General features: G+C 35.1%; 4 protein-coding genes across 6 annotated transcripts; all 4 read left to right on the top strand.

Moving 5' to 3' along the window:
* Positions 1-1,200: 1,200 nt before the first annotated feature.
* Positions 1,201-3,102, top strand: LOC130715483 (small nuclear ribonucleoprotein SmD3a-like). Its single transcript, XM_057565588.1, has 5 exons — positions 1,201-1,489; positions 2,295-2,347; positions 2,452-2,518; positions 2,606-2,662; positions 2,809-3,102. Exons 1-5 carry the CDS (start codon positions 1,331-1,333, stop codon positions 2,869-2,871), a joined length of 399 nt encoding a protein of 132 aa, XP_057421571.1. The 5' UTR covers positions 1,201-1,330; the 3' UTR covers positions 2,872-3,102.
* A 1,744-nt stretch (positions 3,103-4,846) lies between these two features.
* LOC130713753 (UDP-rhamnose/UDP-galactose transporter 4) lies at positions 4,847-8,979 on the top strand. 2 transcript variants are annotated; one of them, XM_057563548.1, is made up of 6 exons: positions 4,847-5,339; positions 5,903-6,069; positions 6,937-7,121; positions 7,388-7,519; positions 8,068-8,229; positions 8,488-8,979. In XM_057563548.1, the coding sequence occupies exons 2-6, from the start codon at positions 5,940-5,942 to the stop codon at positions 8,827-8,829; spliced, it is 951 nt and encodes a 316-aa protein (XP_057419531.1). In that variant the 5' UTR covers positions 4,847-5,339; positions 5,903-5,939; the 3' UTR covers positions 8,830-8,979. The 2 variants fall into 2 exon arrangements, with proteins under 2 accessions (XP_057419531.1, XP_057419530.1); XM_057563547.1 differs by having other exon boundaries at positions 4,849-5,339; positions 7,388-7,588.
* Positions 8,980-9,948: 969 nt separating this feature from the next.
* On the top strand, positions 9,949-12,819 carry LOC130715552 (mediator of RNA polymerase II transcription subunit 28). Its single transcript, XM_057565668.1, has 3 exons — positions 9,949-10,315; positions 12,235-12,347; positions 12,441-12,819. Exons 1-3 carry the CDS (start codon positions 10,132-10,134, stop codon positions 12,573-12,575), a joined length of 432 nt encoding a protein of 143 aa, XP_057421651.1. The 5' UTR covers positions 9,949-10,131; the 3' UTR covers positions 12,576-12,819.
* A 1,407-nt stretch (positions 12,820-14,226) lies between these two features.
* LOC130711130 (neutral/alkaline invertase 3, chloroplastic-like) lies at positions 14,227-18,955 on the top strand. Of its 2 annotated transcripts, none has more exons than XM_057560625.1 (7): positions 14,227-14,449; positions 14,797-15,526; positions 16,084-16,249; positions 16,351-16,562; positions 17,314-17,807; positions 17,897-17,945; positions 18,276-18,955. In XM_057560625.1, exons 2-7 carry the CDS (start codon positions 14,840-14,842, stop codon positions 18,588-18,590), a joined length of 1,923 nt encoding a protein of 640 aa, XP_057416608.1. In that variant the 5' UTR covers positions 14,227-14,449; positions 14,797-14,839; the 3' UTR covers positions 18,591-18,955. The 2 variants fall into 2 exon arrangements, with proteins under 2 accessions (XP_057416608.1, XP_057416609.1); XM_057560626.1 differs by having other exon boundaries at positions 14,794-15,526.
* Positions 18,956-21,565: the final 2,610 nt, after the last annotated feature.

Raw genomic sequence — 21,565 nt, 5'->3', positions numbered from 1 at the left:
GATCAATTACACATCGCACTTATAAGTGATGAACACAAATTATACATTTTACACATTGAAAATGTAAAAGGGGATGACATGAATATCTATAGGGTAACATTAAAATCAATTCTCTTTGTCTTTCTCTCCTTTGTTTCTCCAACTCATGTCCTCATCTTCCCTATCGTCAGTCACAATGGGGATGACGAGATTTGAGAGAGTGAAAGCGATATGTTGGTCCCATGAAATGGAAGAAAAAAGTGGGTGATGGACTCTGCCAAAGCCGACCTAAGCGCTTGCGGCGATGTTGGTTTGAACCTAAGTGTGGAAGCGACGTGATGTATACAAAGACGAGGTGGTTGGACAAAACAGCGATATTGCAGCGTGAGATGGTGGATATGCAATGCTTTGTCGCTATTTCGACCAACACTCAGCTGGGTTTGGGGCTGGGATTTCTAACCACAATGGTATGTTAGTGGACGTATCCATAATGGTGGTCACAGTAAGGAGAAGATCAAGGACCAAATGAAGGAAGAATTTGGAGGCACTAGGTTGTCTGATTTTTCGTTGAGGTTAAGTAGATACGGTGGATAGCTAAGTTTCGATTGAGACGAGGGTTTAGTGAGATTATGGTGGCCTAAGGGGTTCCAAGATAAGTGAAAGAGTTGTTAACAAGTTTTTTTTCTCTTTTTCCGATGAGCCTTGTTTCTTCGTTTATAGGTGAGCCTTCTTTTGTTGAAGTAGTAGCGGTAATGATTGAGATATGCGATGGTAGCTGATGATGGTAGTGGAGAGACAGTGATAGGTGGAAGAAGAAGAAGACGCGAAAAAGAGAGCTATGTTGGGAGGAGAGGGAGACCGCTTTCTCATGTTCTTGGGGAACATAATATGGTAGTTGATGCAGTAGCTCATAGTGCAACAAGGGTTGGATCGGATTTGAAGGCTTTTCTACCATTTGGAATGGTCGCTTTGCTGGATCAGAATGTCTTAGTGCAGTTTGTTTTTAGTCTTCCTTTTCACAAGTATTAAGAAATTAAGTGTAATAATTTTAACAATGATATACTTAATTACAATATTATTTTTTATTCTTCAATGTTAAAAACTAAAAAGGTAACACTTTACCCTACAAAGTGCATCCCCCACAAGTTTTTTTTTTAAAGGACCCACAAGTTAAATCCAAACAAATACCAATATAAATAAGGCTAGGTTACAAGGACCTTTAATAAAAAAAAAGGTTACTTGGAAAAAAAATCGCAATAGACTAGTGGAGTTGGAATTGGAGGTTGAACTTTGAAGAGGAAGGGGTTAGGGTTTGACATTTGCGAGAGAGGGAAGAAAGAACAGAAGCAGCATGAGCAGAAGCTTGGGAATTCCGGTGAAGCTCCTCCACGAGTCTTCGGGTCACATAGTGTCGGTGGAACTCAAGAGCGGAGAACTCTACAGAGGAAGCATGATCGAGTGCGAAGACAACTGGAACTGTCAACTCGAGAGCATCACCTACACTGCCAAGGTAATTTTTCAATTTCCATCAAAATCACCTTCACTCACGCTAACACTGTATAAATTATTCAATTAAGGGCAAGATCTAACTAGGTTCGAATTCGTAGTTCGAATTAGGTCCTGGTTCCTAATGGGTCTGAAATCAGGGTTGAAAATGTTGCATCGTTGGCCAGTTTCACTCTCTACGTAGAGAATGAAACTGGCCAACGACGAGGGAGAAGCATAATTAACACCTTTAGTTTGGCTTTGCTTGGTTTGCACCAATGCTGTTTGCTATGCCTCTTGGTGCTGCTATAAGCATTTTATCTAACACTAGTTGCGAGAAGCTTGTATTAGATCTTAGCTATTGTATTATCATTGTAGCGTTGATGTTGGAAATGAGTATTATAATGTCAATGATGTGTTTGTTCTTAGGGAGGGCTTGGTTCATTTGCTACTTGGCTTCAAATTTGTTTAGACTTATGATTAATCTGGAACATGAACATGTCTAAGTTTTAATCTTTAACTTGTGCACTTGCTGCCTTTTTATTTATCTTCTCCATATATTTGGTGGTATATAGAACCCGTTTGGATGCGGGCTTATTGGAGTTTATGATATCTACTAGAAAATAAACTAAATAAGTCCAATAACTACTATTATTTGGTTTGCATCGAAACAGGTAGATAGTGATCCTAGACAGAGGAAGAGCCTATAATAGTGCTTTTATTAGCTTTGGAATGTTGCAGAGATATTTAATATCTCTTATTTTAAATATAATTGTTAAAATGCTAGTGTAATTCATATTAGTTACTGATATTGCATAATTCTTCCTCAGGACGGGAAAACATCTCAACTTGAGCACGTATTTATTCGAGGCAGCAAAGTCAGGTATGAATCATGTCCCTGATAAACTTTATAATCTTGTATTCCAAACAAGATTTAAATTACATTTTCTGTAAGGACAGTTATTTGAAGTGATAAGAATTCGACAGGTTTATGGTCATACCAGACATGCTGAAGAATGCTCCTATGTTTAAGCGTTTGGACGCTAGAGTCAAGGTACCTTGTTATTTTCAAGTAATTAAGAACTCCATATTTGACTCTTTGCTGTGCTTTTGTATCTTATACTTTCTGAATCTCTTGAAGGGCAAGGGTGCATCACTTGGTGTTGGTAGAGGCAGAGCAGTTGCAATGCGAGCAAAGGTATTTTTTAATTTTCATTTGTAATTCTTAGTTTATTAATATAGATCTAGCCTTAGAAAAGTGCTTCTTCAAAGTCCTGATAGGCGAAGGACCCTGACAAAGTGAATATCTGGTGTAAATTGTAACTCCAAATGTTGTTTGTGCAGGCTCAAGCTGCTGGTCGTGGTGGAGCTCCACCTGGAAGAGGTGCACCACCAATGCGGAGATGATCACCATTCACATAGTCTATTTGGCGTGGTATTCATGAGAAAGATTTGAATAGGAATTGGCTATCATTAGCATGTTTGGATCAGTTTCTATTTATCAATTCGAGCACCCCAAAAGCTTCTCTTTAGAATTGGTTTTGTATTTAGAATCAATTGTAGAACAATTTTCAAATATACCCTAAGACTCCATAGATTAATCTCTTCACTGTTGGCACTGAATGCCAGTTTTTCTCATTGCCTCTGATCTTTTGATTTGGAATTGTGTACTTGGCTGGTAGTATTTTGTCTAGGGGTGTTTGGCATCTTCCAAAACTTGTTTAAATATGTAGAATAGTCGACCCTCAAACTGGTTTGGGACTGCTTATTATAAAATTATGCTTATGATAAATTGTGAGTATATAAAAGAAACAAATTTCCCATGCTTACATGATTAATAAATTAAACTTTTCTTTTAAACATGTCCCAAAATTTCTTTCAACCATCAGAGATGCAGGGATAGAAAAAATCCTAGTTGCTAATGAACACAGCATGGACAAGTACGAAATGGCATGAAAAAGAAAATGACATAAAAACTGACATTTTATGGCACTGTCCACCCTCACCCAAAACGGAAAAATGAAAATTTCAATTTAAATTGATTGAAATGTTCTCTTGCAGCTTGTTTCATTAGAGCATCTCCAATGCAAGGTTCTTAATTTTTATTTTTGAGTTAAGAACTACGAACTTTACCATTGGAGGTGCTGACATGAAGCTCTTAGTTTTTAAAAATAAGAACTCAGTTCTTATATAAGGAGTTTTACTTTTTGAGTTTTTAGCTTAAAATATTAATTATTTCTCTCTCATCCAAATTACTTTATTAATTTATGAGTTTTGTTTTTTACTTTATGAAAATAAAAAGGATAAATAATGTGGTTGATGAGACCAAATGAATAGTGGTAAGAACTAAGAACTCATGGTTGGAGTAAAATTGCTTGAGAGTTGCTTAAGCACATGTGGCAATCCGGGCCCACATGAATAGTGTTAAGAACTAAGAAATAAGAACTAGCATTGGATATGCTCTTAGGAGCTAATATTCCTTAACTAGACATTTGCTTGTATTTTTCTTCTCTTTTAACCCTTTAAAAACATTTATTTATTTTTATCTCACTTGACTATGAAGCAATATAAATTGATAACAAAAGTTAATATTTTTCCTTAGTTTAACGTGTATCGACTAAGAAGGTGTAGATTTAGTGTTTAAGGTGAGATCACAAGATCAAACAATGAAAAAATAGTTTGTTGAGAAAGACTGTCACAGTATCTCGAACAAGTTACCATCTGCAAAAAATTCTTCTAATAATCTCAAGGGGTTGGTCTAATGGAGCATGTCATAATCTCGTACCTATAGTTTGTTGGGAGAGACTGTCACTGGATCTCGAACAAGTTGCCACCTGCAAAAAAATCCTTATAATAATCTCAAGAGGTTGGTCTAGTGGATTATGACATAATCTCGTACATGACAGATTGCAGTTTCGAACCTTTGGTAATCTCATTAGGTGAAGTAAATGTAAGTCTTCTATGAGTGTTCTTTGAGTCGGACAACTCTATTTAAGCTATAAACTCTGTGCAAATAAAAATAAAAATTACAGAGAATCGAGGATAATTATAAGACAATTTCTTTAGTATCATTGCAAAATAGAATGATTCTATGCCATTTGGTTTGATTTGCCATGATTTTATTTCAACTTGGTTTTTAGTTATCTAAATAATTGAATCGCACGGTGCTGAATCCTTTCATTTTCAGAAGGTACCCCATTATTATAATTGTAATCTGATTGAATCAATAATCTGTCAACCCATTATCTCAGCCGATCTCTTCCCAAAAAATTGATTGATTGACGATTACACTTAAAATTAAAGCTCCAAGCCTAGCCAAGCCAAGCCAAGCCAGCAAGCAAAGTCCCATTTATTTGTCTGATAGGCCATCGTTTTTTCCCCCAAACCATCGTTAAGTTTTAAGGTGACAATCCTCCATCAACAATAGACACAACAATCTCTATATTTTTCGGTGCCACAAATGATTAAGGTTTCATATCACGTTCAGTGCAACGTTATTAGTGGTGTGAAAATTGACCCTTCTTCTTCATCACATTCTGTAACCACACCACACAAATCACACAACTCCTCATTCATGCTTTTCTTTTCCCCCCAAACTCTAACTCACACCCTTGTCTTTGTTTGATCCCTGAACCGAACCTGGACGTTACAAACGCACCCCACCACGAAATCACACCTTAAAAACCAAACAAAGAGTACCAAACTCAGGCGCAATTTGCCAAACAAGGCTCACGCAAAGTACAAACATCCAAACTGTGATCCTTGTCTTTGTCTTTTGCTCTCTCTAAAACAACCACTTCTCTTTGCTTACAAATTGCAATCTCCATTAGCTTCTTCACTTCTTCATCAGTCATCATCATCTTTCCTCTCATCAGGTATGTCCTTGTTTCAGCCCCCCATTACCACTATCAGCTTGTTCATTCATTTGAAGGTGAAAAAGAAAAAAGAAGACAGCATTTTTGTGTGTTTCTGGGATTCCTATGGTTTTTTCATTGATAACTGATCAAGGATCCTGCTTTCAGTTCTGTTTTAGTGTAATTCTATGCCAAGTTTTCATTGTTTTTGTTGTTATGTCTTGAGAATTTTTGGTTGTTCAATGATTCTGGTCCTCAGAATTGGAATTTGATGTGACTGGCTATAAATTGAATTATCAAACCTACTTTGATTTCATGTTTATTGGTTTTCTTTCTGTTTGTCTATACACTATATGTGTGTCCTGGTTCTTGTAACCTCCACCAGCTTCTCTCTCTCTCTGTTGGATTTACTGAGAAATTCAGAATCAGTTGTTTTGTTCAAAATCTGGTTTGATAAGCAGTGGAATTTAGGCATGGCTTCTTATTTCAAAAAGAGATTTTTTTTTTTCCACAGGGTCAGTGCTAGAATATAACTTATTGTGTTGGAACCTGTGCTTCTTCTGATGACATGTCTTTGTATGCAGATAAAGCCATTTGGGCAGGTAAGGAAGCAAGTTCAGCATGTCTTCTGAAACCAAGGGTGATAGCAAGGTTGCTATTGATGTAGCATCATGGATGTTCAATGTTGTCACATCTGTGGGAATAATCCTCGTGAACAAAGCCCTGATGGGAACATATGGTTTCAGTTTTGGTAGGTCATCATTTATGACCCTTTTCCATTTTCTTCCCCTCATACTTTACTCCTCCCTTTTATTATATTCTCTTTGTAGAAATGTTTACTGCTTTAAGTTGTATTCATGTGCGGTATAAACTTTTTCTATGATTTCCAAAAAGCATCCAACATATCATTTGGGGGGGTTGAATTAGGAACTGGCATGTCATCTGTGGTGTTGCCTGTAGACAATAAAACTAAGTATGACACAAAGAAAATATGAATATGTGCCAACGGGTGGTTGGCTCATGTGGTATATACTTGATTCCCCTTATGTAAGGTCTCAGGTTCAAGTATTCTGGATGGAAAATTCTCCGCTGGGAGAGAGGTAGCCCCATCAGGATGTGGATATTCCTGACTCCTATGCTGTAGAAGATACCTGTGTTAACCAAGAAGAAAAATATATGCGGATGTTGTACTGTACTCACAATCTTCTTGTGTTTATAACTCACAGATAAATCATAACTAAATCACAATATTCACTTCAATTGATGGGGGCATTGAAAGTGAGCAGGGGAAGAAGACACTAGCAACAATTTTTTTACCCTTGGACTCTTGGTGTTCAAGATACACATTCAAAGTTTTCAGCAGGAAAACTACTTTAATAACTTATTTCATGATCTTAGTATTGAGTTTGGCCAAAACTGAAAATTTATTGTTTATATATGCCACAAGTACAATTACAACAGGCAAGTGCTGAGGATAGCAATGTATTGATTAAAAATCTATTCAATAACTAATTGAGCAAAGAAGAAAGTTACTTATGATTTCTTCTGAAGTGAGGTAGTAGGTTACTTATGCACTACCCCGGATCCCTAACACTGTATATCATATGCTATTATGCAGCAACAACGTTAACTGGTCTGCATTTTGCTACAACAACCTTGTTGACATCCTTTCTTAAGTGGATGGGATATATCCAAACCTCTCATCTTCCCTTGCCTGATCTTATCAAATATGTTCTGTTTGCAAATTTCTCTATTGTGGGAATGAATGTAAGTTTAATGTGGAACTCTGTGGGCTTCTATCAGGTAACTTTTTGTCTTTTCTTAAATGTATCATAATTTAGAGTATCTCTCTCATGGCCCCTCTAATTTAGAGGACACGACATGACATTTATTGTATTAAGCAATCACTTATTGTCAGATTGGTGCAATCTCTCATAATTGACCAATGAGTTTCAAAATTAGCATTATAGTGATTAACCAGGAGATAACAACACAACCCTCTAAATTAGAGAGGGCATGAGAGAGCTACCTATTCATAGTGGTTCTTACCTTTGAAATGAAAATTTCAGATTGCTAAGCTGAGTATGATTCCGGTATCTTGTTTCCTGGAAATTGTCTTGGACAACGTGCGATATTCAAGGGACACAAAGCTTAGCATTTCTCTGGTTCTCCTTGGAGTTGCTGTGTGCACAGTCACTGATGTGAGTGTCAATGCCAAGGGTTTCATGGCTGCTGCAGTGGCAGTTTGGAGCACTGCACTGCAGCAATATGTAAGTAACATAGTAAATGAGTATCTGGAAATCCTTTTATAACTGATTCTAAAGTCAAAATCAATTATGTGAAGAAGATTCCGTAAGTAGTTTCTGAGTGACAGAATTGATTCTGAGAAAAAATAAGTTGATCCAAACATGGTATAACAATATATAACTAAGAATCCGAGTTGGGGTATTGTAATAGAACATAATTGAGTTCCCTGTCATCAAGGTGGTGAATGTGCACTTTCAGCCTTTCAGGTGTTGGATGCTTGTTGTTAACATTCATCTTGTGTATATAAGAACTTATTAAGCTTGTTATGGATCTAAAATTGACAAAAATGGGAAGCCTGCAACATTTTTTCTTTGTAACATTGGGTTTTGATTATGGATAATATCCTCAGGTTCATATTCTGTGTTGGAATTATGTAACTTATGTTAGCTCATTTGAATTCTAGCTCTTCTTTTTATTGATATTTTACTTCTATTTGATGCAGTATGTGCATTTTCTTCAAAGGAAGTATTCTCTTGGATCGTTTAACTTGTTGGGCCACACTGCACCAGTACAAGCAACAAGTTTACTTCTAGTTGGTCCTTTTCTTGATTATTGGCTGACAAGTAAAAGAGTTGATGCCTACAACTATGGCTTGATATCCATTGTAAGTTTCCCTTTCTATATGTTGCTTAATTAAGTTCTTAATTGACTTTTGGCGTATACTACTAGTCTTATAGTATGTTTCGATCAGCTTTTCTTTCCTCAAAATCAATTATGGAACCTAGAATCTACCCACAGAAACATCTCTCCAGAGTTGATTCTGGGGAGAAGTATATACATATACTAGTCGTATAACATGCATACAATCTATGTTAAACTTTGTAAAACTAACACTAAACTGATCTACTCCTTTTTTGTGCAGTTTTTCATCACTCTATCTTGCACTATCGCGGTAGGGACAAACCTCAGCCAGTTCATCTGCATCGGCAGGTTCTCAGCCGTATCATTCCAAGTCATTGGCCACATGAAGACTATTTTGGTGCTGATCTTGGGGTTCATTTTCTTTGGAAAAGAGGGTCTCAATGTGCAAGTAATCATAGGCATGGCCATTGCAATACTGGGAATGATATGGTACGGCAATGCATCTTCTAAGCCAGGAGGGAAGGAGCGTCGTAGCATCATTTCAAATCCGGTAACCAAACCACAAGAATATATTGTGCTACCAGTAGTAGTGTCTTCTGAAACTGATGATCAGGAAGTGTAGAACTTAATGAAAAATAAAGGGGTGGAAGTGAAACTAATGGTGAAGTGTATGAGAAAATCAGGTGCCCTTTGGTCAGCTGATTCACTATATATATGTTTATATCAACTGGGAATTCCCCAATTATTTATAGACAACTTGTCCATTTGCTTTTGCCTTTGAGTTTTGAGCTAGTGAGTTGCGTGAGACTGTGAGGACATATCTAATGGGTTTGATAAGAGAAAAAAAGATTCCATTTTTTTTCCATAGAATATTTTTAATGCTTTGAAAGAGTCCTTAAGTTAACCTAGCATGGCAGCTCCACTGAGGACCCATCCTAAGCCAATGTGTTTGTGTTTGAATTTCCGTTGAATTTTCAGTTGATCAGGTTGAATTCATGATGACAAATTTTTACTTTCTCATTTGTTCACTTAAAAGTATGTTTTTTGTTTGCGTTTTGCATTAAGGCGAATGGAAAATTAAACATACTCTAAAACATGGTTAAATAGAATATGAACAATTAGGCAGGCTCCTTTCGCATGAATGTAAAACAGTTACTTCTAGTACTAAATTCATTAATTGTTTCCACTTTTCAAAGATATTGATGAAATAAGCAACCACAACTCTCATGAAACAAGTAACCCTAAAGTCTACCATACAAGGATACAAGGATAGATGCCCATTTGAAATAACGACACAATCAAGCCGAACAAACTAAAAACCCCACGACAGAACCCACAAGTCATAGAGCTGATACCCGAAGCCTACAAAAAACAACAAACATATATATAGATAAAAGGAAAAACTAGACATGATAAAAAGCAAGACGAGATCACATCAACCAACAACATGCAAGCAGCTCCAACACAGCTGCCAGACCACCTCCTCATCAGCGCCAATAAGGAAGAAAAAGCATTGAGGCCGAAAGGAAATCGTAGTCTCAACACCCTTGACTTAACATATTTTTACTTGTTATTAAAATATATAAGCAATAATAACTTCATATTTGTTTTTAAAATATTTTTCTGATGTAAAAAAAAAATTAGTTCCTAAAATCTTATTTGATCTCATTTTAATTGACCAATAACATTTAATTTAGATAAATAAGTTGAAAATTTCTCAAATTTTTACTTTAATTTTTATAAATAATCTCATCTGTCTCGTCGCTGCCCACATCTAGCTTTGCCGTCTCCCCTCTTGTCTCGTCGCTCTGCTCCCCGCCGCCGCCGCCTGTAGGATCGGAGGCTACACCGGAGTTTCACGGGCACCCGTTGGCGTCGCCGTCACAGACTTCATCTCGCGGCTCCTCCCCGTTGCTTCACAACTATGGGTGACCGACAATTAGTTGAGCAACAGCACAGTGTTGATCCACAACTTCCATCTTCTCCTCCTCCTCCATCAAAGGATGATATGGTTTCATGTGTTATGGCTCTGGAGGCTGCTTTACTTCCCTGTTTGCCAGCCAGAGAGCTTCAGGCAATCGACCGTTCTCCCCACCCTTCACATCAAAGTGAGTCAAATTTTCGATTTCCATTTATACTACAAGTTTTATGGTTCTGTCTAAATGTTTGTTAATTAGGATGTAAATGATTGACAATTGGATCAAGATAATTCAAATGAGATATTAATTTGATTATTTGGTATTCTTGTGTCTATGTGATGTTGCACCTAGAAAACTTGTTAATGGTGGATAACGTAGCGTAGCGGCAAGCCCAAAAAATGCTATTTCGAGAACTATTGCGGGCAAATAGCGGACAATAGCGGTGAATAGTGGAGTAGCGGTGAACCCCCAGGGCGCTATGCTACATCGCGCTATTAACAAGCCTGGTTAGACATATCACAGCCAAATGATGGTCCTTGATAATTTAACGAAAGGAATAGACATGCTTATTGCTCACATTTAAATATATGGAGGAATCTTGAATGAAGATAGTATTTATCAATCAATCAAAAAAGAAAAAAGAAGATACCATTTGTCACAAGAAGGTAGAGAAGTCAAGAAGTTATTTACATTAGTGATCAACCATTAGATTGATTAAGGAGAAAGTGAGAGCTAGAAAAGGCCCAACAAAAAGTTAGAGGGGGTAATTTCCATTGTTCCATATCCTGTTTACACTGGTCGACTTTAAATTGATTTTTTGATTAAAGTTGTGTCAAAGCCAGTCAGGGAATGAATGCCTAGTTAAGTAGAGCCCTGTCTATAGATGTAAAAGTTTTGAGTGCTGAGTATGTCCTTTTTCGTATTCAATTCAATTTATTACTTAGTTTTTCTTTTCCGAAATATGCACATTGCACACTATATTGAAGTAAAAAAAATGTCATTCCTTATATTTTTATTCTTTATATAAAAAATGTTGTACCTCCTTAATTGGCTGCTCAAGAGGTTTCAAGTTTTTATTATGATTACTTTGTTGTTATGTACTATGTAGTTGTTGAGTGTCTGTTATCGCGGTTTTCTTTTTCCTTTCCGAGTCTCCTACCATTACTTCGGAGAAGCTGAACGGGAAGAGTGGATTGGAGTCATGCCGTTGTAACTTGGTTTTTGGAACAAGGGTTATCTGATTACCTGTAAATCCAGTTTCATTTGTCACCTCTTCCATCCTTACCTTTTGTCTGATGAGTGGATGTAAAATGATATGCCACGTGGTAGTTTTGAGGTGTTCGGTTAAATTGTTAAAAAAATGGACCAGACTGTCCTGACCTTCAAATTTTAAAGTTGTGTGCCCTTGCGTCAATAATATTGGCCCTGTTATGAAACATAGTTGTTGATAGTGTTCATTGTTTGCAAGTATGCTAACATGATCATCTAGGGGGAGAAAAGAAAGATGAAAGAAGTTCCTAAGATGACTTTGCATTTGATAAATAAATTTGTAAAGAACCATATTAACACCAATGTCTATTGGCTTTGATGCAATCTAATTGAATGATTTAAAATGACATTGGCTTTGGATGTAATTCAGTTTTTGATGTGTTTCCATTTCTTGATTAATTTCATACCTTGTGGGGGCTTGGGCAAAAAGGTTGCATTTATTTAGTTATTGTAGCCTTATCTTAAGCTCATATGGAACTCTTGTGGTTTGACTGCAACATTAGAAATGAAAATTTTCATCAACTAACATCTAGCTGTAGAACCATAGTGCTGAAATTTGCTATAGAAGCTAAATAGAAAGAGATTAGGTCACTGTGAAAAGACTGAATGAAGTCTAACAACAATTGCAAGAAGATTTAAGGTCCCAGGGATGTAAGCCTGTAACTTATACTTAGAAGAGGAACATGTCTTTGCTCTAGTAATTTAGTTCCAGTTAGAAGAGGAATTTTGTCTTTAGAAAATGGTTTTCTGACCTTGCAATGCATGGTAAAAATAAATGCATGGTGAAAATAACTTTATTAAACCTAATGGGGCTTTCCTTGTTTGGTTTTCTTCCCCAGTTGATGTGGATAAGCATGCAAGAGATTTCATGGAGGCTGCCAAGAAGCTTCAGCTTTACTTTATCAGTCTGCAGCGCGAGGATAAGCCAACAAAAGCTGAAATGCTTAGAAAGGTATGGTAACTACACTGAAGTGTAATTCAGTGTAGTCAGAGAGACTGTCTTATATCATCACCTAATCCTCTGTTATATCTCTTGTCTAAGCAGGAGATTGCTCTTATGGAAGATGAACTTGACAGAAAAACTGAGCTGATTAAAAAACAAGAAAATTTAATTCAAGAGTGGAGAAAAGAGCTGAAAGATCAGTTGGAGAAGCACAATGTTGAGTTGGACAGGGTTTAGTGTAAGCTTTTTAGCTCATGGCCTCCTTTAAATATTTATTAAGGGTGGCTGTCCGTTACCCTCTCTAATTTATGAGGTTATGTTGCCCTCTCCTTTTTAATTACTAAAACGCTAATTTGAAGACTCATTATTATCTGTTATGAAATGATACTTAGTACACTAAGCAATCTTTTATTGGTCAATTATGAGATATGGCAGCAATCAGAAGGGTATGGAAAAAAATTTCTTAAAAGTTCAGGTCTCAGGAGCACTTTTGTTGTCTCTCTCTCTCTCTCTGCTAATTAGTAAGAAATACGCTATCTTAGCAACGAAATGTGATCTGTTTGATGAAATGGTTCAGAAATCGGTTTGTTGATTATTGATGTCAACAGTGGAATCATCCAAAATGGATGAAGATAAAAGCTGAAGAATGTTATGACCTTTGTTAAAATAGCTAACCAAAAAGCTATAGACAGATTGCAGATCACATCAAGTGGAAAATGCCATTTATGGTAAAAGATCACATATGGCTGCTTCTCTTTGGAACACATCTAAACTTTCTAGTGGTCTATTGATTTTTTTTCGTCAACATCCTGCTTTGTATTATTGATTGAATCTCAAACACGTATGCTAACGTATCATCCTAACTTTCGAAGGTCACACACACGGTAGCTTCTCTTTCATGTGATGTGAATGTGCTGGATGGAGCGGATCTTGTTGATTTTGAAGGGAAAAATTATCTGATATTATCTCCAGATCAAAGTCATTTAAATTTTTTTGATCATCAAATTTAAATATGATCCAATCAATTCAATTTAAGCACTTCTGTTGGACTAGTTTCGGTTTTAGTTTTTTCAAATGAAATAATTCAATAATTTACAAAAAAAAAATGAAAATACGAGCTGAGTTTGGGGGTAAGATTGAGAAACACGAAGTTGAAAATATGAAATCAACCCTATCCCTAACATGTTTGAAAAAGCCTAGTAAACCAATCATTTCTTATTTTAAACTTTTTTTTTTTCAATCTTATTAGTTTTTTTTTTTCGATGAAGATCTTATTAACTTATGCATATATTTAAGTTAGTCATATTTGAATAAAAAAAGTAAGTCATATAAAAATCATATTTAAGTAAAGTAATTTAGAAAAATACACTTTAATAATCTTAAAATTTAAAAAATTTAAATTTTTTAGTAAAATTTATGAAACAAATAATACTATTAAACTAGTATTTTAATTAAAATTATTTAATTATCACAGTGGAGGTAGGTTTGGGGCTCGTTTTAGAATGGACAACTTGACATATATTAACATTATCCTACATGGACAACTTGACACATTAAAATTATTGAAATTTATTCCAAAAAAATTATAAGGTGCATCGGAAAAATAAAAAGATTATAATAATTTATTCTACATGGACAACTTGACATATTTTAAAATTATTATAATTTATTTAATTCACGTAAATTTTATTTTATTCGGTTTTAATTAAAATTTAAATTTTTAAAAAATTATATAACTCAATAAAATGACGTCGCAAAATTTAGTTTTTATGTGGTACTCAAAACAAAACAAAATCTCCATTTGTCTTTTATTTATTTATTGAGGCTCAGAAATGATTTCAGAATGTCACGTGCCATTAAAAAAAGAAAAAGAAAAAAGAAAGCAGCAGTGCAGGATAAGAAAATGAAAGCAAAACCAATACAAGAAAAACAAGAAACCAATAAAATGGCGCAACGCAATTTACCTACGGATTTTATGCGCTAACTACACTATCGTCGTAAGATCCACCAAAGATTCATTCAGTCTTTGTCTGGTCAAACAATCGTTTGTTTGGATTAGTCTCACACTTTCCCCAATCCCACAAACTTTTTAGGATCAATACTTCAACTGGGTATGTTCTTTTTCCTTGTTACTTATGTTATCTGTTGTCATTTCATGTTTCTGTTGATAATTAAAATTTCAGGTAGGTGTATTTTGTAAATGTTTATTTACTGGGGTTTAGGTAATATAATATGTTATGAATTTTTTTTGGGGTGTTAAATTTCTTTAACTCTGTACTTTGGTCAAGTTACTTAGCATCTAGTTTTGTTGTTTTTGTTTCAGTCTTGGAATTATGTGTATATGAACAAATTAATCCTCAAGTTTTACTTTTAATTTGTTGTTTTGATGTTAATTGAGCATGGATTATCTTTTGTAGTGTGTCTGTGATTCTTATTTGGTTTCTTATTTGATTAGCAGGAGAGAAAATTTGAGCTGGTAAAATACCTTCTTTTAAAGCATCATGTCACTGGGTACCTCCAAAGCAGTTTTTCAGGTTTTGTCTGGGGTGGTGCCTCAAATTGGGTATAATGAGCCTTTTGTGATCTCTTCCCAGTTTCGAGTAAAATGTGTGAAGAAAAGATCCTCTAGGCATAGGTATTTAATTGAGGGTGCTAGCGTGCTTCAATGTCAGTTGGGAACTCGTCAGCTTCAGTGGATGGGTGTCGGTATCTCTGGATATAAAACGTGTAGTCGTCCGTGCTTGCAGATACGCAACTGCCAACAGGCGGAAAGTGCGAGTGGTATAAGTGCAGGGGATGGAAATGGATCAAGGTTTGTGAATGATGTTGAAACATCAAATTTGGTAAGCAATGTGATGGGTGCAAGGAGTATGCTAGATGTTCAACCGTTGAAAAAGGAAAGGGAGGGTTTGACATCTAATGTCACAAATGGAACTATCCCTGATGCCTTTGACTCAGTTAGCCTCGACTCTATTGAGGAAGAAGCATGGGACCTACTAAGGGAGTCTGTAGTCCATTACTGTGGGAATCCTATAGGAACTATTGCTGCAAAGGACCCAACAAGTTCCAATGTTTTGAATTATGACCAGGTCTTTATTCGTGATTTCATTCCTTCTGGAATTGCTTTCCTATTGAAAGGAGAGTATGATATTGTTCGGAATTTCATCCTCCATACACTTCAGTTGCAGGTAATGTCTTAGTCTTGTAATCCTGATAAGATGTCCTGCCAATAGAGGCTGTTAAATTTTAAGCTACTTCGTGCTTTTAGTTGTCTGATATATGTATTTTCATTTTTTCATTGATTTTGCTTAAGTAAAACTGTGTTTCTATTGTTCTTGTACAAAGCTAAATTCATTTACGTCACTACAGTTTAAGTCCTGCCAATTTCTCCCCCTGTTTGTATATTTTTTGGTAAAACAGTAGAATACAAAGTTTCCTTTGAGAAACATGCTGAAAATGTTTGTGTGACAGGACAGCTAATAATTTTTGTGAACTGTATACGGCTAGAATGACTTAGGACCCTTTCAATACTTACTTAACAGAAGAGGCATTAAAAAGTACTTTCATTAGTAATCTTTATTTTGTTAGCACTTCTTTTGCTTGGACTGGTTATTGTGTATAATTAATGAGGAGGCTGAAATGCCCCTTTGAAAAGAAGGGGGGGGGGGGGGGTTCAAATTCTTGTTATAAGGTGGCTTTGTTTTTCTAATACACTAAGTCTTGAACCGACGGATCCATATTTCAGAGCTGGGAGAAAACTATGGATTGTCACAGTCCAGGACAAGGTTTGATGCCTGCTAGTTTTAAGGTTCGAACAGTTCCTCTGGATGGAGATGACTCTGCAACAGAAGAGGTTTTGGACCCCGACTTTGGAGAGGCAGCCATTGGTCGTGTTGCTCCAGTTGATTCTGGTAAAACAACCGCTCAAAGCAACATAATTCTTTTATACATAACAGAAGAAACTTACCATATTACTCCTTGTTTGTTGAACTTATTTCACTTGTGATCTCAGGACTCTGGTGGATTATTTTATTACGAGCGTATGGAAAATGCTCTGGTGATCTATCTGTTCAAGAGAGAGTTGATGTGCAAACAGGGATTAAAATGATTTTGAAGTTGTGTCTTGCTGATGGTTTTGACATGTTCCCAACATTATTAGTAACTGATGGTTCTTGCATGATAGATCGAAGGATGGGAATTCATGGGCATCCTTTGGAGATTCAGGTATGTAAGATTGGTTTAAGAATCAATGTATCCTTCTGATATATTCCTAGTGATTGAACTGAAAAACTGACACACAACACAAGTTCACACTTGTAGAGCGTGGACTTGGCAAAATGTGTTATTTCACCTTTCTGATATTTAATGGACAGAGTGAAGACATCAGAGATGTCTGTCTTCTTATATGTTTGACTAAGTGCTACTTTGGAAAAAATTCTTAACAAGCACTTGTAGAAAAAGAAAGTTGAAATGATCATGCAATGACGACAAGTCTTTGAAGTTATAGTTTCTTGCAAAAGTTGAAATCAACTTTCATATCTCATATTTTGCAGAAGCTCCCTCATATAACTTCTTTATAAGTACCTATTAACTTAAAATAGTTTTTCCTTAGGTTCGAAATCAAATACTTAACTAATTGAAAAGCTCTCATAATTTAGAAGCTAATCCAAACTGGGCCTCTGTCCTTCTCAACTGCTTTGGTTAAGCAATATGAAAATGTTAATAGGTCAGATTTGATGCTTTGCTGCACGTTTTATGTTATCTACACAAAAAACCACTAATTCCAGACGACATATTGAAGTTTATATATTTTGTTCCAAAATCTTGTTTTTATCTATCTCTCTTGCCAATTCTTATTTTTTCACGAAAAATTGGGTCTACTGAGATGCTTACAATTAACAATGAAATTAGTGATGAAGTATTGTTCTCTGATGTGTATTCCCTTTTGCTTTTTCTTTTATTTTTATGTTTCTAGGCACTATTTTATTCTGCCTTACTTTGTGCACGTGAAATGCTAACTCCTGAGGATGGATCGGCTGATCTTATACGAGCCCTGAACAATCGTCTAATAGCTCTTTCATTTCACATTAGAGAATATTATTGGATTGATTTGAAAAAGTTAAACGAGATCTACCGATACAAGACAGAGGAGTACTCATATGATGCTGTTAATAAGTTCAATATATACCCGGATCAGATTCCTCCTTGGTTAGTGGAATGGATACCGAACAGAGGAGGCTATTTAATTGGTAACTTGCAACCAGCTCACATGGATTTCCGATTTTTTTCACTGGGAAACTTGTGGTCTGTGGCAAATAGTTTGGCCACAGAGGAACAATCACATGCCATATTGGATCTTATTGAGGCCAAATGGTCAGATTTGGTAACAGAGATGCCATTTAAGATTTGTTATCCTGCTCTTGAAGGTCAGGAGTGGCAGATAATCACCGGCAGCGATCCCAAGAACACGTACCATATCTAAGTTTTCTCAGCTTATGTTTTTCTGTTATCTTAATATATTTCTCATCAAATGACTTCATTTACTTATTTTTTTGCAGTCCTTGGTCCTACCATAATGCAGGCTCCTGGCCAACACTGCTCTGGCAGGTTAGTTACTGTGGCAGTAACTTAAAATATCTAATTTATTTTACAATGAAACTAGTAAGTGATGAAATGATATTGTTTGTGTTTGATGAAGCAGTGCTGATTTATTGCTTCGATCCTTTTTTTTCTGCATGGCTCTTATTATAATACCAGAGATGGAAAGGTGCATAATAAATGGCGCAGTCGTCTCCCTGAAAAGAAAAAAATTCCTTAATAGAATAATATTCAAATGTTGTATTTGTCCCTTTCAATTTTTTTATACTGTTTCGTCCAATTAGCCATTGCCAACTTTTCTTAATATGTTAAATTTTGCTCCCCTTATGCCTATTGCAGCTCACAGTTGCATGCATAAAGATGAATAGACCACACATTGCGGAAAAAGCTGTTGAAATTGCTGAGAGACGCATATCAAGAGACAGGTGGCCGGAGTATTATGACACAAAGAGATCTCGAATCATTGGAAAGCAATCTAGATTATTTCAGACTTGGTCAATTGCAGGGTTCCTTGTGGCGAAGCTGCTGCTTGCAGACCCAAGTAAAGCAAGCATCCTGATAACTGAAGAGGATTCTGAACTTGTGAATGCCTTGATAAGTGCCAACCCTAGAGGAAAGCGTGGGCGAAAAAATTTGAAGAGCTACATTGTTTGAGTCTCTAGATGCAATTCATTTGGTTATTTTTGGGCAGCAGATAGGTTTATGTCCAATTTATTATTCACAATCGAAGTTCATTTTCTTATGATTTGATTAGCAGCATATTATTCTAGAAGCATCAGGTTTATGCAAAATATATAGTTTGGGTTGGTTATTGAAAGTGTCTTTATACTAGTAAGTAATTATGAATATGATGTCAATACTTCAGGATTGTAAGTAGCATACAAAAGACACAGCTAATTTAGATGATGATGACTTTGTAGGTTTCCCCAGAAACTAGTTTCTCCCCTGTTTGCACATCATATGATATCATTTGCTGTAATAAGTGCCATAGTGAATGATAATACAAATTTTCTGACTAACTGAGCTTGCTAATCTTGAACATTCCATCTGAAATAGCTGAATTTTCTTCTGCAATGTGGCAAGGAACAAGCTATGATTTCAAGATAGTGAGATTAAAATTCAAGAAACCATAAGAAAAGCTCTCGCAAGCTAATATGACTAGGCTGTTTGGACTTCTGCGGGGTAAATGTGAAAGCACATTCGCCCAATTGAACAAGTGCATTCTGTTGTGTGAATGTGAATTGGAAAATGTGATTTCGATTTACGAGCTACCAAAAAGCTGCAATGAAAGTGAACACATGTGTTGGTATTGGTAGGGTATAAATTAAACATTGATGTAGCAGGTTCTTATGATTTTAAGTGGGGTGTTGATTGTTGATGTTTTGGCTAGGGATGGCAATGAGTAGGGTCTGGGTAGGGTACTATAGTACCCGTCTTCGTACCCGCGTTTTCAAAATATACCCGTACCCGTCCACATACCCGCGTGGGTAGCAATTTGAATATCCGTCCCCGTACCCTCTGGGTACCTATATGCTCGTACCCATACCCATTACCCGCAATTTAGTTAACGGAAATGCAATTTCCATTCTCTAACATAAAATAATATAACTACTACTATAAAATAAAGAGCATAAATTAAAAATACAAAAGACTATTCAAGTAATTAATAAGTAAAATCATTCATTTTTAAAAGAGTATGTTAGAAAGTTTTTTCTTTTCTTTTAGCCAATGTACCAAAAAAAAAATAAAGTTTTTTTTTTACAGTAAGTTAGAAAGTTTGAAACTTTAACTAAGTTTGTTGATATATATACTTTCAAGTGTGTATACATATAATAAAAATAATTAATAAAGTGTGTGTGGGTATGGGGTGGGTTGGGTACTATAGTACTCATACCCGCACCCGTACCCACTAATTTTTGCGGGTAATTACCCATACCCATCTTGCGGGTTTTTACCCTATCCATTGTGGGTAATTTAAGCGGGTACCCAATGGGTCCAAGACCCATTGTCATCCCTAGTTTTGGCTGCAGTCACAAGGCAAATAAATTAAACATATACTCCCTCCGTTCCTATTTATCTGTCCACTTTGAGAAAAATAATTTGTTCATATTTAACTGTCCAGTTAGCATTTCAAGAGAGCATTAAATGATGTTTTTACAACTAAGAGCATCTCCAATGCTAGTTCTTATTTCTTAGTTCTTAGCACTATTCATGTGGGCCTGTATTGCCACATGTGTTTAAGCAACTCTCAAGCAATTTTGCTCCAACCATGAATTTTTAGTTCTTAGTTCTTACCACTATTCATTTGGTCTCACCAACCACATTATTTATACTTTTTATTTTCATAAAGTAATAAAACAAAACTCATAAAGTAATAAAGTAATTTGAATGAGAGAGAAATAATTAATATTTTAAGCTTAGAACTCAAAAAACAAAACTTCTTATATAAGAACTGAGTTCTTATTTTTGAGAACTAAGGAGTCCATGTCAGTACCTCTAATGGTAAAATTCTTAGTTCTTAACACTAAAATAAGAACTAAGAACCTTGCATTGAAGATGCTATAATACCCTTATCAGAACAATAAATGAAGAAAGATAAAATGCAATCTAAAGGGTAAAAATGAAAAACAAATACTACTTTTATAACCAACAAAATTAATTGCATTCCTTAATATGTGTGTTTCTTCTCTTCCTGGACAATTAAATAGGAACGGAGGGAGTATTTGTAGTTATTTTTTTGTGGGGTACGAGAAAACCAGTTAAGGCGGTGGTGCACATAATAACTTCTCTAGTTATTTGCCACTTTTTTGTTTCAAGTATAGTGAACAATTTGGATCGACACCATTCTTGACATGGACACTTTTTTTAAAATTTTCTTCCATAGCGATTTCAAACTTTTAATGTCTTATATTTATCATTTTGTTAAGTTTCATGCATCACATTGAGTTGGAGTGTTATATCCTATCCCCTTTTTGAATGAAAAAAGTAATCTTCTTTATATGGAAAACTATTTTATATATGATTATGAAAATAACATAAGAGTTAGGGAGCAATAACTTAAATGCCGGATGTTGAATAACGGCACTAATCCACTTACAAAGAACACACACATATTGCACATATATAAAAATAAGAAATTGGCTTGAACTTTAAATTAATTAAAATATTAATTAGCTATTAATGACTTCTTATAAATTAAATTAAATTAAATATTAATGGTAAAAATTCTCAATTTCTCATATATAAAGTCAAAATATTTCATATTTAAATGTTAACTATTAATTACAACTTGAAAAATATTAAATAAAAATGAAATGAAATTAGGTAATATTAATTACAGATAATAGACATATAAAATATAAAAATTATTTAATGACAAAATTTTATTTGTTAATAACTATTCACAAAAAAATGAATTATATTATATGTTATTTACTTTTGAATCTGGTGTATAAATTTACTTAGTGATAGATTTTATATTAAATTTATAAATTATTATAATTAAATTTATAATTACTCTATTTTTGATAGAAAAATTAAGAAAATACTATATATTAATAAAATTTAGTAGACAATGTTAAACAATTAATAATTGAGTTCAAAAATATAGAACTCAATTAATGATCTTT

The sequence above is a fragment of the Lotus japonicus genome, chromosome 4 (genome assembly GCF_012489685.1).
Source record: "Lotus japonicus ecotype B-129 chromosome 4, LjGifu_v1.2".
NCBI lineage: Eukaryota > Viridiplantae > Streptophyta > Magnoliopsida > Fabales > Fabaceae > Lotus > Lotus japonicus.
The sequence above is the reverse complement of the archived record's forward strand: the minus strand, read 5'-3'. Positions and strand labels throughout refer to the sequence as shown.

Excerpts from the sequence above, each read along its gene's own strand:
- LOC130715483 (XM_057565588.1), top strand. The coding sequence starts at position 1,331 with ATGAGCAGAAGCTTGGGAATTCCGGTGAAGCTCCTCCACGAGTCTTCG. Across the intron at positions 2,348-2,451 it reads ATTCGAGGCAGCAAAGTCAG|GTTTATGGTCATACCAGACA; the intron begins GTATGAATCATG and ends AGAATTCGACAG. Across the intron at positions 2,519-2,605 it reads GTTTGGACGCTAGAGTCAAG|GGCAAGGGTGCATCACTTGG; the intron begins GTACCTTGTTAT and ends AATCTCTTGAAG.
- LOC130713753 (XM_057563547.1), top strand. The coding sequence starts at position 5,940 with ATGTCTTCTGAAACCAAGGGTGATAGCAAGGTTGCTATTGATGTAGCA. Across the intron at positions 7,122-7,387 it reads ACTCTGTGGGCTTCTATCAG|ATTGCTAAGCTGAGTATGAT; the intron begins GTAACTTTTTGT and ends TGAAAATTTCAG. Across the intron at positions 8,230-8,487 it reads ACTATGGCTTGATATCCATT|TTTTTCATCACTCTATCTTG; the intron begins GTAAGTTTCCCT and ends TTTTTTGTGCAG.
- LOC130715552 (XM_057565668.1), top strand. The coding sequence starts at position 10,132 with ATGGGTGACCGACAATTAGTTGAGCAACAGCACAGTGTTGATCCACAA. Across the intron at positions 10,316-12,234 it reads TCCCCACCCTTCACATCAAA|TTGATGTGGATAAGCATGCA; the intron begins GTGAGTCAAATT and ends TTTCTTCCCCAG. Across the intron at positions 12,348-12,440 it reads AAGCTGAAATGCTTAGAAAG|GAGATTGCTCTTATGGAAGA; the intron begins GTATGGTAACTA and ends TTGTCTAAGCAG.
- LOC130711130 (XM_057560625.1), top strand. The coding sequence starts at position 14,840 with ATGTCACTGGGTACCTCCAAAGCAGTTTTTCAGGTTTTGTCTGGGGTG. Across the intron at positions 15,527-16,083 it reads TCCATACACTTCAGTTGCAG|AGCTGGGAGAAAACTATGGA; the intron begins GTAATGTCTTAG and ends TCCATATTTCAG. Across the intron at positions 17,946-18,275 it reads GGCCAACACTGCTCTGGCAG|CTCACAGTTGCATGCATAAA; the intron begins GTTAGTTACTGT and ends TGCCTATTGCAG.